Source organism: Idiotropiscis lumnitzeri, chromosome 2, assembly GCF_059441095.1.
Source record: "Idiotropiscis lumnitzeri isolate Australia: NSW breed Sydney's pygmy pipehorse chromosome 2, RoL_Ilum_1.0, whole genome shotgun sequence".
Classification (NCBI taxonomy): domain Eukaryota; kingdom Metazoa; phylum Chordata; class Actinopteri; order Syngnathiformes; family Syngnathidae; genus Idiotropiscis; species Idiotropiscis lumnitzeri.
This window is the reverse complement of record NC_142392.1, coordinates 10,829,664-10,841,765: the sequence shown is the minus strand read 5'-3', so window position 1 is coordinate 10,841,765 and position 12,102 is coordinate 10,829,664. Positions and strand designations below refer to the sequence as shown.

The window sequence follows — 12,102 nt, the reverse complement described above, 5'->3', positions numbered from 1 at the left end:
TGCTAAATTAAATAATTGACCTTCTGTCCCGTAAGTGTTTAAAATAATGCCAGCAACCGTAATACAATCCTTCAATATTCACGTCCGGTGTGGCCATTAGAAGGGAAGGCCGGAGAAAGAGTACACCGTTCCCTTTTTCTTTTTGGGGAGACTTCTTTTGACATCAGCATGTGACGAGAATAAAATCTCTTTCTAACCAAAATGGCTGTGTCAGAGAATTTTTTTCCATCACCAATTCTGCCATGCTCGGCGACCTGTCCGGAGGGAAGCTGAGACTCACACATCCCACACATCAACAACAAAATATACCACATTTTTGGCATTTTGCTCCATTGAGGGTCTCAGGGTGTTGGGGCCCAGGCGTTCAACAGCCGGCCGGCTGAACTTTCGGTGAGATGCTTTTACTCACAATGGGTGTTGTGCGCCTGTGTCCAAGCGATCGGGGCTTTTGGGGTCGTTAAAGAGAGCTTGTGCGTGTGGGTCTGCTGGCTGGTTGGTCATGGAAAATGTCCCTGTGTTAGTTTCAATTATTGTTTAAACAAGAGGCCTCTATAAATGATTAAAACAATCAAAGATGCCAAAGGAACCGCACTATGAAAGAACATTAGAAAAAGTATTAAAAAATAAATAAATAAATGAAAACAAATGATGATGGGAACTAAATAAATGGGGACTAGTGCGGGAGAAATGTGCAGAAGATAAAGAAAAGAAAGGTCTAGTGCTTAAAGAGATGAGAAATAAGAAGTGTAAAACTATACCCCTAGACAACATAGTCGTGAATAAGCTCAGTTTGAGCACAGAACCTGGCCAGGGTGTAAATTTTAGCAGGAAAATTATGAGCTGAAAATAGAAATAATGAAGAGAAGCGCGCTTCCACGTATCGTATTGGGCACTTTGTGGCATGGAACACAGTAAGGATCGAGGCCTACCGTTGTGTGGAGAGCCTGGGGCTGAGCCGACGGTTTCGCTGGTGCGTAGCAATAGTAATGCATTAAGTCTGGGCCGGTTCTACTCCGCTGTTCAGATACGTACCCTGTGATTACTCGTGTTCTGGTCAAGGCCGGGCAAAATCAAAAACCTGGCTGCGGTCCGCCCCGTATTGGCACAGGATGTACGCAGGGGTTTGTGAAGAGATGAGATGAAAGTACGTGGAAGTTCGGCCTAATTAGGGGGGTTGCTGCTTCGTTTGTTTTTATTGTTATTTGTGTTGACATGTGGTGCATGTGTCAAAGGGGGGAGATAGGTGCAGTATTTTGTTTTCATAATTGTTTTTTGCATGGAAGGATTTTTAATATGACATGTCAACAATGATCATGCAGAGGTGAAAGAGTTGAAGATTGGGCCCAGCAGGAAGAATGCAAGCAGAGCGCTGTGGTCTCACCTCCATCTACTGTGGGACCAGGAAGTCAGGCAGCCCCCACGCAGGAGATAAGGGGTGATAGTTATAAACCAGTGCCAGTCCCGCCTTTGTAGAAAGAATTGCCCCTTCTAAAACCCATATGTGATTGCATTAATATTCCGTTTTATCAGTTCAACTAACGCGTTTTCGTCCTAGTGTGCATTGAAAGATGCAGCATAAAAAATGTTTAAAAATTTGGATAATAACTAAAGCAAAATTAGAATGAGAAAGATAATTGGCTACATAATCATTGGGGTGAAATTAATCATTGCAAGAAGCGGTGATTTAAATAGAGAAATCTAAGATCATAAAAGGATGAATGCATGTTCCGTGGAATATGATTTGTCAACACGGAAACGCCCTGAGTGATAAAAACGTTAACGTACGGTGAAGGAACAGGTCTCTTTGACTGCAAAAGTCTGACTATGTTAAACAATTGATAATTAGACCTCAATGAAGTGATTGTGCAGTTGAAAAAGTTCATATATTGACTGTGAAAAGCGAAAGTGAGAAACTAGGATTAACTATTTGGCAAACACTAGAACGTATTCAGTCTCGAGGAAGACTGAATGCAGTAAAATTGCAATAAGAAGAACAATAAACCAGCCCAGAGTGTTACAATGTCCTGCAAACAAAAGTTTGGGATTGCCCCTGAGGGTGAAATTCCTCTCTCAACTCCTCCTTTTTGCCCCCGGCAGCAACTCATGAAACAGGGATAATGATAAGAGATACAATTTTGTTGAAACAGAACATGCAAGGTTAAAGGTCATGTAAAACGAAAAAAAAAAACATACTTCAGTTTGGCGACGGATGTACAAGGGTAATTCAATTAATGGAACGACATTTTGAGATGGAAATGACAGGAATATGATGAATTATCATGTTATGAGGGGACATTTGATAGACAGTAAATTGATATAAATTAAATTGGAAATTTTTAGTCTGCACATAATCCACTTCAAAGAATACTGACTCATTGGTTGAGGAAAACGGGGTTATATTAGTTCAGTGGTTCTCCATTATTTCCTGTCGCGCCCCCCTACCAAGAAGAAAATAAATTTGCGCCCCCCCACTACAGTTTTTTTACATTTCGTACTCATGTACAAGTTCTTTGTATATTAATGTTGGATTGTCAATAAAATATCCCTTAACAAAGCTAAATTGATAAAAAAAAAAGTGAGGATCTCGAAACTCAGCACTCTGTGGTGCGAATATTGATGGGATGATAAATATTTACTATACGTTTTTTTTTTTTACTTTATTAACATGAACAAACCAAACAGTTATTAATACATACATAATATAGAAAAGACAAAAAGAGCCAGGGGGATTTCAAACAAAAATTCTATATAAATAACATAAAGCAACAGTTTTAATTTGTTGACTATACATTTTTTTTTATGTTTACAATCTGTTTGACGTCAAACCGCTTCGTTTTGATGACGTCAGCCATTTCCGTGTTCCAGCCTGAGAGCGTCTGCTAAAGTGCTCACGTAGCCATCGTCTTATTTTGTTTGGATACGTAATGGTTGCAATACAACATTTCTGTTCATAGCTGCTGGCTCTCCGCCCGAACGCGGTTTGAGTCAGACTTCTTTTCAAAGTCGAGCGTCCATCGAAGCAATTCATTTTAGCGATTAGCGCCTCCTTGCTCGGGGCATTTAAGGAGCGAAATCACTTCCGGGTCAACGAGTGACGGGGCGACGCTTTTTTTTTTTGTTAATCAGTACTGCGTGACAGGGCGACATGTTTTTTTAAAACCAGTACTGCGTGAACTCGGGGCCCAAACAGCTTTGACAAGCTCAAACTCGCATTGTCTGAGATCGCCTTTTTTGGTCCCAAAACCATGCAAAAAAGCATGTTCGCCAGGGTCCCACGCGCCCCCCTCAGCATCGCACCGCCATTTGAGAGTCACTAGTGTAGCATAACACGAGACTGCTTGCAAATTTCGCCCAGCAGTTGAAGATGTTGCTCGTTCTCTTCTTTTATTCCACAAAGTTCCTCTTTGTACTTGGGTGTCGTTCTAGCACACATTTTGAAATGACAATCCCAACAAATCCGCACTTGATCTCTACTTGGCGATAACTCGTGTGCTTCTTTTTATTTGACAAGACGAATGAAAGATGGCGTCATTTTTTTTAAAGTAGCGTGGAATCGATTTCCTTTGTGAAAACTGCAGTCTGTTCTGCACTAATGCGAAAGAATAGGACACACCCCGCTGTGATATGATTGGCTGCTGGCTATGTGGAGCTCTGTCATCAACTCACTTAGCATCGCACCGCGCCCCACTACAGTGAACCCCCGCTACTTCGCGGTTCACCTTTCGCGGTTTCAGTGCTTTGCGGGTCTAAAAAATATTCGGGGGCATTGTAGTTTCGCCGAGCGGCATGACGGGGCGCTGGAGCGGTAAAACGGCCGTCGTGCGCCGAAGAAGAGCGTGGGCGAAGAAGAGAGTGGACGGAGAAGAGCACGTTCCCCCCGGCACTATCGGGGGCGACGTTTCGCGCGGTTCGGACCGTTCCAGAGCTCCGGCCGGCGTGCGTGGCAGTTAAGCCGAAGAGGAACAACTTCCGCCCGGGCATGAGGGGAGCGCGAGGCTGTCAGTTATGAATGAATAAATGAAAAATGCCACCTTTCATTTCACAGGGCACACCGGACGGCGTACCAGCAGGGAAAAGTCGAAGTAATTGAATAAATACAAAAATAATGGCTGGGGAATAAAAAAAAAATAAGTTTGTTATAACATGAATTTCACTCTCTCTCTCTATCTACCCGTATATATATAAATATATATATATATATATATAGGTGCGAAGTATATAGAAGTATTTTATTTTATAATTTTTTATTTTTTTTGAAGGTGCGCCGCTACTTCGCGGATTTTCAGTTTTCGCGGGTGGTCTCGGTCCCCATTAACCGCGATAACCGGGGGTTCACTGTATTTGAGAATCACTGTATTAGTTAGTTAAAAAAGAATAGCTAAATTATAGTTGACGTGTTCATGAGGATAGAATGTGAATCATAAACAGAAGACAAAACCAATTGGCATTGGCATTTGTAAAATATGATGAGGGATTAAGTTTGTGAGCTCTTATGGGAGACGGGGCGAGACGCGAATGGATTGAAGCTTCCGCCAGTGACCCATCCAATAGTGTCACCACCACACAGCTGTGCCGGGTGGCCGTCTTCGAGGGCGTGCGCCTCCCAGTTACTGACATCAAGCGAAACAGTCCGTCAATGAGAAACTGCTAATCAGAATGAGTAGAACTCCCGTTTTTGCATCGATTAAAGAAAATATTGTATTGGATGTGGAAAAAGAATTGTTACACTTGCAGGTTCAGGGGGCCAAGAGTGCTAATTCACCGGGAAAGGAAAAAAGAATATGGGGGGAAAAAAAAATAAAACGGGGCGGAAGCAGCTAATGCAGCAGCCGACGCATGCAGCTCCCATTGCGTCTGCTCTTTCCATTTCCGTTGCTCCTGGGCCAGGTTCTGGTGACGCAGTGCCATAGCAGGCTTGTTGTCCGCACCGGCTGGTCAACAAGGTCACGTAACAGAAGTAGGGGTGGTTATAGACATGGGTTGTGAGTGGGACGTGCTCTTGCTGTGGGGTCACTGGGTGATGAGCGGTCCAAACCGAGCCACTTCCTGAAATGTGCCATCCTGTGGTCCAGCGCCATGCCAGTTACAAAGAGCTCCTCTAGCACGGGGGCGCCATCGCTACCCCCTCCTCCGACAACGCTTCTATGGCTTCCAAACGCACACTTGACGCCTCAACCCGATTGGGACCACATTCCACGATAGGGGTGCCCGCGGAGCCTCAGCATTCAACGACCGGCAAGTCTTGGCATTCAGGTGACGATTGATGGACAACAGTTTTAGATGGTGGAACAAGATATTCCACGCTTTGCAAGCTTCTTCAGCATATCCCAATGAGCAACAATACTGTCATGCTTGTGGGACTCTTGAGATTGGCCAAGTCACTGCCGTGGACTGAACCCGCACCTGTGAAACAAACACTGGAATTCGAGTGGGACTGAATTTCCAGAAGGGACTGAATTTGACTGTGCACATCCGGCGGGGGAAGCATATGTTGTCCTCCGTTCCAGTCGACTGGTTAGCTCTGAGACCAGGGTCTCCATCCTCCCGCGGGTGTTCCGTCCTGTTCCTGCTCTGGTCTGCGCGGTGTAGCCGCCTCCACCCTTTCAAACCACCAATTGGTCCTTTGCATTGAACACTGAGTTCTGATGATTTGGTTAGTCAGGATGCATTCACCCAATTTCGAGGGTCAGAAGTGCATCTTGCAGAAGGATTATGTATTTGTGATGTCTACCGGTGCTGCCTTGCATGTGTGCCTTGCCCCAGAGCAGAGGAAACGGTAAGAATTGTCTATGTTCGCTGAGCCACAAATCACATTAACTATCGGTGCGCATCATCATACTAAAGATTTCGGCCCATTGGTGAAGACTTTTGGCAGAGTTAATTTCAGATGTAGAATACTCCATGTCACGAGCAGGGTGTGGTGTTTCAGCACCCATTACGAATTCTTCTGTTATGGAACATTTTCCGAATTTCGACACTTTGGTAGACAGTGAATGGGTCACTCTGAAGCGAAATCTGTTTGCGTCTCTGCCAGAGGGGTTGTGGACCCGGGGTCTGACTGATGTTGTGCTCTGTTCCACAGCTTCTCCAATTTGTTATTGCTTTATCTGCGAAAGTTTTTATTTTATTGTGAAAGAAATTAAGTTTGTCATGTCATCATGTTTCAAAACTATGCTTACGGGTGAATAGAAGGTCACAAAAACATGGACCTCTTAAACAGGAAAACGTGAGTTCAGTGGTAACAGAGTTGTGTCCATGCTGGCAGTTTAGCAGGAAGCCACAAAAACAGATGCACGTCTTGAACTGTGTTTGACAGAAAACCGCTTAGCTCGCATTGAACAGAAGTGTGGCCCAAACATGTCTTGGAAGCTGAAACCATTCGAACAACAGGAAGCGTGTGGACGGGTCTGATGAAGTCAAAGTGTTCATGTTTTTCCATTCTTTATGGGTTGGCATATATAAATTGCTTCAATAAAACGCCGCACAGGAGCGGGAACGCTTTTCTCTTTGGCGGACTGCTCCTCGCAAGTGACAAAGACAATCTTGGCTGGGTGATTCATTTGTGCATGCTTGTCTCGTTTTTGACAAAAACTCTGACATATCTTGTTCAAGCAATTCCTTATGGAATGATTCAAACTGACTCTAAAAACTGTGCACACTGCGGCAAAAATATCAATGGCGGTTGATGAATTTTAGTGGATAAAACACAAAGTTGTTTTTTTTTTTTTAAATCAAGTACGTATTGGTCTTATTTATGAAATTTTTACTGGCTCGGTCAATGAACCTCGGGTGGCCCTGCACTGTTTTGTGCACGTGTGCATCGTTTCACCTCATCCAAACATTTAAAATACATTGAATGCATCCATCCAAGGTTGCACGGATCTCATCAGTGAACAAGCGCATGCTGCAAGGAATGCATCTGCATCTTTGTCTTACTATGGTCTCAAAAAGGCTGAAAGTCACAACCCCCTTTTCTACCTACAAGTCCAGGAACATTTAGTTCCTGGTAATAAAGTTCCTGTGGCCCAGGTGGTTTGGATCTCCCCCGAAACTTATAGTTCCTGGTAATTTATCCAAATGACAATGATGATGTATCAGTGGGAGGTCTTGTGTTACTTTGTTACTCATTACTGACACCCTATGGCTGTTAAGCATCATTGCAGTTCCAAAATAATTCAGTGAACTCTTAAAATATTATGGTGTATCTTAGTTGAATTAGAATACATATTCCAGAAACGTCTGTGACTATGTCAGGAATGAAATCGGGCATCGGCCGCAACGTGCTTCCTTTTTAAATGCTCGTTTATCACAGTTGTGCTGCGAAAGGGAGGTTTACATCGTAGGACGTAATTTTGTGAAATGCCCCCATGGTCCGGTCCCAGTTGGGGTCGCACGCATTGCTCCGTGTGCGGCAGGCACAAGTCAAGGTAGCTCGGTAAAAACAATATAAGACGAAGTCGCCGCATGAGCTTTGACTTGACCAAACCAAATTTGTCTTTTTGTGTCCTGCAGACGTCAGACAAAATGATCTCTGTTCTGTCAAAGAGGAGCCAGACTTGACTCACATCAAAAAGGAGGAGGAGGAGGAGCAGATCAACAAGTCACCACTGAACGTTGTCCAAATAAAGACTGAAGATGAAAACAAGCATGAGAGTGAGGACAAGAGAGGGGCGGAGCCTCCAAGCAGCAGCTCAAGTCATCACATGACAACAGAAGGTGATGAAGACCCCTGGGGGCCATCACAAGCACATAATGAGGACACATTATCAGACACTCATGACGATGATGATGATGATGATGATGATGGGCAAGCTAAAGATGAAAGGGCATGTCACACTGACTCATTAACTTTGTCTTTAAAACCGCACACAAGAACACACAGTGGAGAAAAAACATTTTCATGCTCATTTTGTCGCAAAAGCATCTCTCGAAAGTCACAATTAACAAGGCACACAACAATACACAGTGGAGGAAAACATTTTTCCTGCTCAGTTTGCGGAAAAGGTTTCTCTCAAAAGTCACATTTAACAGAACACACAAGAACACACAGTGGAGAAAAGCCTTTTTCTTGCTCAATTTGTGGCAAGAGTTTCTCTCAAAAGTCGCATTTAACAATCCACACAAGAACACACAGTGGAGAAAAACCCTTTTCCTGCTCAGTTTGTGGAAAATGCTTCTCTCATAAGGCAAATTTAACAAGCCACACAAGAACACACAGTGGTGAAAAACCTTTTTCTTGCTCGGTTTGTGGCAAAAGCTTCTCTCAAAACTCAACGTTAACGAGCCACACTACAACACACAGTGGTGAAAAATCTTTTTCCTGCTCAGTTTGTGGAAAATGCTTCTCGAAAAAGACATATTTAACAGAACACACAAGAACACACAGTGGAGAAAAACCTTTTTCCTGCTCAGTTTGTGGCAAAAGCTTCTCTCAAAAGGCACAATTAACAAGCCACACAAGAACACACACTGGAGAAAAACCTTTTTCCTGCTCAGTTTGTGGCAAGAGTTTCGCTCATAAGATAAGTTTAACAAGACACACAACAACACACAGTGGTGAAAAACCTTTTTCCTGCTCAGTTTGTGGAAAATGCTTCTCAAGAAAGACATATTTAACAGAACACACAAGAACACACAGTGGTGAAAAACCTTTTTCCTGCTCAGTTTGTGGCAAGAGTTTCGCTCATAAGATAAGTTTAACAAGACACACAAGAACACACAGTGGTGAAAAACCTTTTTCCTGCTCAGTTTGTGGAAAATGCTTCTCAAGAAAGACATATTTAACAGAACACACAAGAACACACAGTGGTGAAAAACCTTTTTCCTGCTCAGTTTGTGGCAAAAGCTTCTCTGTAAAGTCAAATTTAGGAATCCACACAAGAACGCACAGTAGAGACGAGCCGTTCAGTTGCAGTGTTTGTGCTAAAAAATTCTCCACTAAACGGAGTGCTAAGAGACACGATTGTGCTGGTGAGAATAGCAGCAATCCTTGAAGCTTAAAAAAAAGAAAACAAAAAACTGAAGGAACTGACTCTTTGTGGTAAGATGTAAATGTGATTTTGAATGAAATATGATAAATTTAGTTTTGCAAAGCTCTTTCATTGACACTAAGCCAATGTGATCATTGCCAGAAGAACCATTGTGTCTGAGTGATGATGATTTTTTTTTGTGTGTTTACTTCAAACATGTAAATAAAATTAATTGCCTTTGCCTGGAATAACATTTGTTAACGTTATGCTTTTCAGTTGTCTTTTTAATCGTACTTAATGGAAAAGGTGTGAGAAGAAACTGCTTATGAAATCGGTGCCTTCCACAATCATCAATAAAATCACTTGTTCCACTTGCTCATCTGGCCTTCATTACGCCGTGAAAAGGTGAAAAACTAAACTAGAAGTTGAACTGTAAAAAGAACCAGAAAGAGAAACGCAAATCGGCTCAGTTTCTCTCAAAGGTTTTGGTATGTCAGGAGTTGGCAACTTGATGGCGACTGGAGTCAGCGCTTGTTTTCTCGGTGTGTTTGGCTGGGTCGTATATGTATGGTCCATTGAACAAAACTCAAAGTCTTCAAATATCCCCTCACATACATTTAATATTTCACTTTCTGAATAAAAGAGATAGAAAATAGGCCTGAGCATTGTTTATGGTGGTGGCAATTCTCTCGCCAGGTCAGTGACCTTCCAGGGTATGAGAGTAATTTAAGGTGGTCACTAGTAGACTGGTCGTATCAACGGGGAGACGCATCTGCTCTCCCTCTGGGGGATTTTTGGAGGGAAATCCCAAAGACTAGCGTGATGGGAATGCATATGCGTCAAGTCAAGTCAATTTTATTTGTATAGCCCTTAATCAGAGACAGTCTCAAAGGGCTTTACATAACCACAATCGACATCCACTGATCTTAACCCCCAGGAGGGCAAGGAAAAACTCCAAAAACCTCAGTAGGGGAAAAGTGAGAAACCTAGAGAAGGGACCACAGATGGGGGAATCCCCCTTCCAGGCTGCAATGGATGCCAACTGGGCAACATTTGACACATAAAATGATGCTATACAATGTTAGATGAAATAATCTGAGAGTCAATCAAAAGAAGTGCTGCAGGAAGATGACTTCAGTGGAGTGGGTCCTCATCCAGGGCCGTAATCTCCATGGCAGCATATCCGAGGATGAGCCTTCGATCTTGTACCGGTCAGTTGGTGTAAATTCAGAACAGCCACTTCCAAGTGAATCACCATCACCTAATTCCCAAGCCCGGGAATTGGGAACAGAAAAAAAAACAAAGAACAGAAGCAGTAAACAGGCCAACAAGTAGTTCAACGAAGTTCTGAAATATAAGGAAATCAGAAGAGGCGCTGCATGAAGACGACTTCGGCAGAGCAGGTCCCTTCCCGGTTGGTCAGTGCCGTAATCTTCAAAGCATGTCCCCATCACCTAATTCCCAAGCAGGGGAAGAGGGGGCAGAAAAGAGAAGAAGCAGCAGTAAACAGGCCAACAAATAATTAAGTTAGATGCTAAAGTATATAAATAAATTGATCAAATGTCGCGCTGCAGGAAGACAACATCACTGGAACAGGTGCATGCCCAGTTGGTCAATGCCTTAAATTTCCTAGCGGATCACCTTCACCTAATCCCCCAGCCGGGGGAAAAGGGGGCAGAAAAGAGGACAACAAGTAGTTCAACTAAATGCACAAGAGTATAAATGCGTCTTTAATAGTGTTTTGAACATTTCTACTGAGGTGGCGCCTCTAATACCTGAGGGTAGTGCTTTCCAAAGCATTGGTGCCCGAATAGAGAACGCTCGAGAACCTGCAGACTTCTTTTTGGCTCGCGGGATCACTAAAAGACCAGCATTTTGTGAGCGAAGGTTTAGCAGAACTTTAAAATCACCTCTCAAGTGGACCGGAAGCCAATGCAAATTGGCTAGTATCGGGGTAATATGATCAAACTTTCTCGTCCTAGTCTTTTAATACTAGACATGGGGAGACCCGAGAGCAAAATGTTACAATAGTCGAGGCGAGACGTAACAAACGCATGGATTAAGATTTCTGCATCACAAGTTGATAGAATTGGGCGAATTTTAGCAATGTTACGCAGATGAAAAAACACAGTTCGAGTAATATTTTTTATGTGCATTTGAAACGACATAGTTGCGTCAAATATAACACCGAGATTTTTTGTTGAATCCTTTTGGGCAATATGATATTTATCGATACTCAGAGTGGTGTCTTTGAAAAGGTACCGATGACGCGCTGGTCCAATGATCAGCATCTCGGTTTTATCTGAGTTAAGACGCAAAAAAATTGAGAGACATCCATTGTTTAATTTCGGAAAGACATTCCTCTAATTTATCGCAATCACGCGGATTCGTTATATCCAACGGCATGGATAATTGCGGATCATCAGCATAACAATGAAAACTAATGTTATATTTCCGTATAATATCACCAAGCGGTAGCATATAGATGCTAAACAATAGAGGTCCAAGTACCGATCCCTGCGGAACTCCACATGTGATCTTACAAAGATCTGAAGTCGCATTGCCATGAATTACACGGTGCGTCCTCTCCGACAGATACGAATTAAACCAAGAGAGCGCTGAACCTGAAATGCCAACACACGTTTCAAGGCGTTTTAATAACATGTTATGATCAACGGTATCAAAAGCGGCACTAAGATCGAGTAAGAGTAATTTTGATGAGGTGTCGGCGTCCATAGCTATGAGAAGATCATTAGTAACTTTAGCAAGGGCCGTCTCAGTAGAGTGGTCGGCTCTAAAACCCGATTGGAAAGGTTCAAATTGATTATTAGCAGTCATTTATTCATTAAGTTGTTGCGCTACGACTTTTTCAAGAATTTTTGCAATAAACGGAAGATTTGAAACCGGCCTATAGTTGTTGAGACTCTCTGGGTCAAGGTTTGGTTGCTTAAGTAGCGGTCGGATAACGGCGGTCCTAAAAGCTGCTGGTACTACACCCGTGGTAAGCGATAGATTAATTATATTTAAAACAGACGGTCCTAGGGTCGTAAACAGTTCTTTAATTAGTTTGCCAGGAAGCGGATCGAGCACACAAGTTGTCGGTTTTGCTGCACTAACCAATTTTGTTAGGCTC

General features: G+C 43.0%; 1 protein-coding gene across 1 annotated transcript in view; it reads left to right on the top strand.

The window, feature by feature from the left end:
• The window catches only part of LOC148341669 (uncharacterized), a 51,181-nt gene extending 40,561 nt beyond the window's left edge, over positions 1-10,620 (top strand). The window contains exons 4-5 of the mRNA XM_088287911.1: positions 7,874-8,852; positions 10,603-10,620. Of these exons, the coding sequence (XP_088144037.1) occupies positions 7,874-8,852; positions 10,603-10,620 (997 nt within the window). The remainder of the gene's footprint in view (positions 1-7,873; positions 8,853-10,602) is intronic.
• Positions 10,621-12,102: the final 1,482 nt, after the last annotated feature.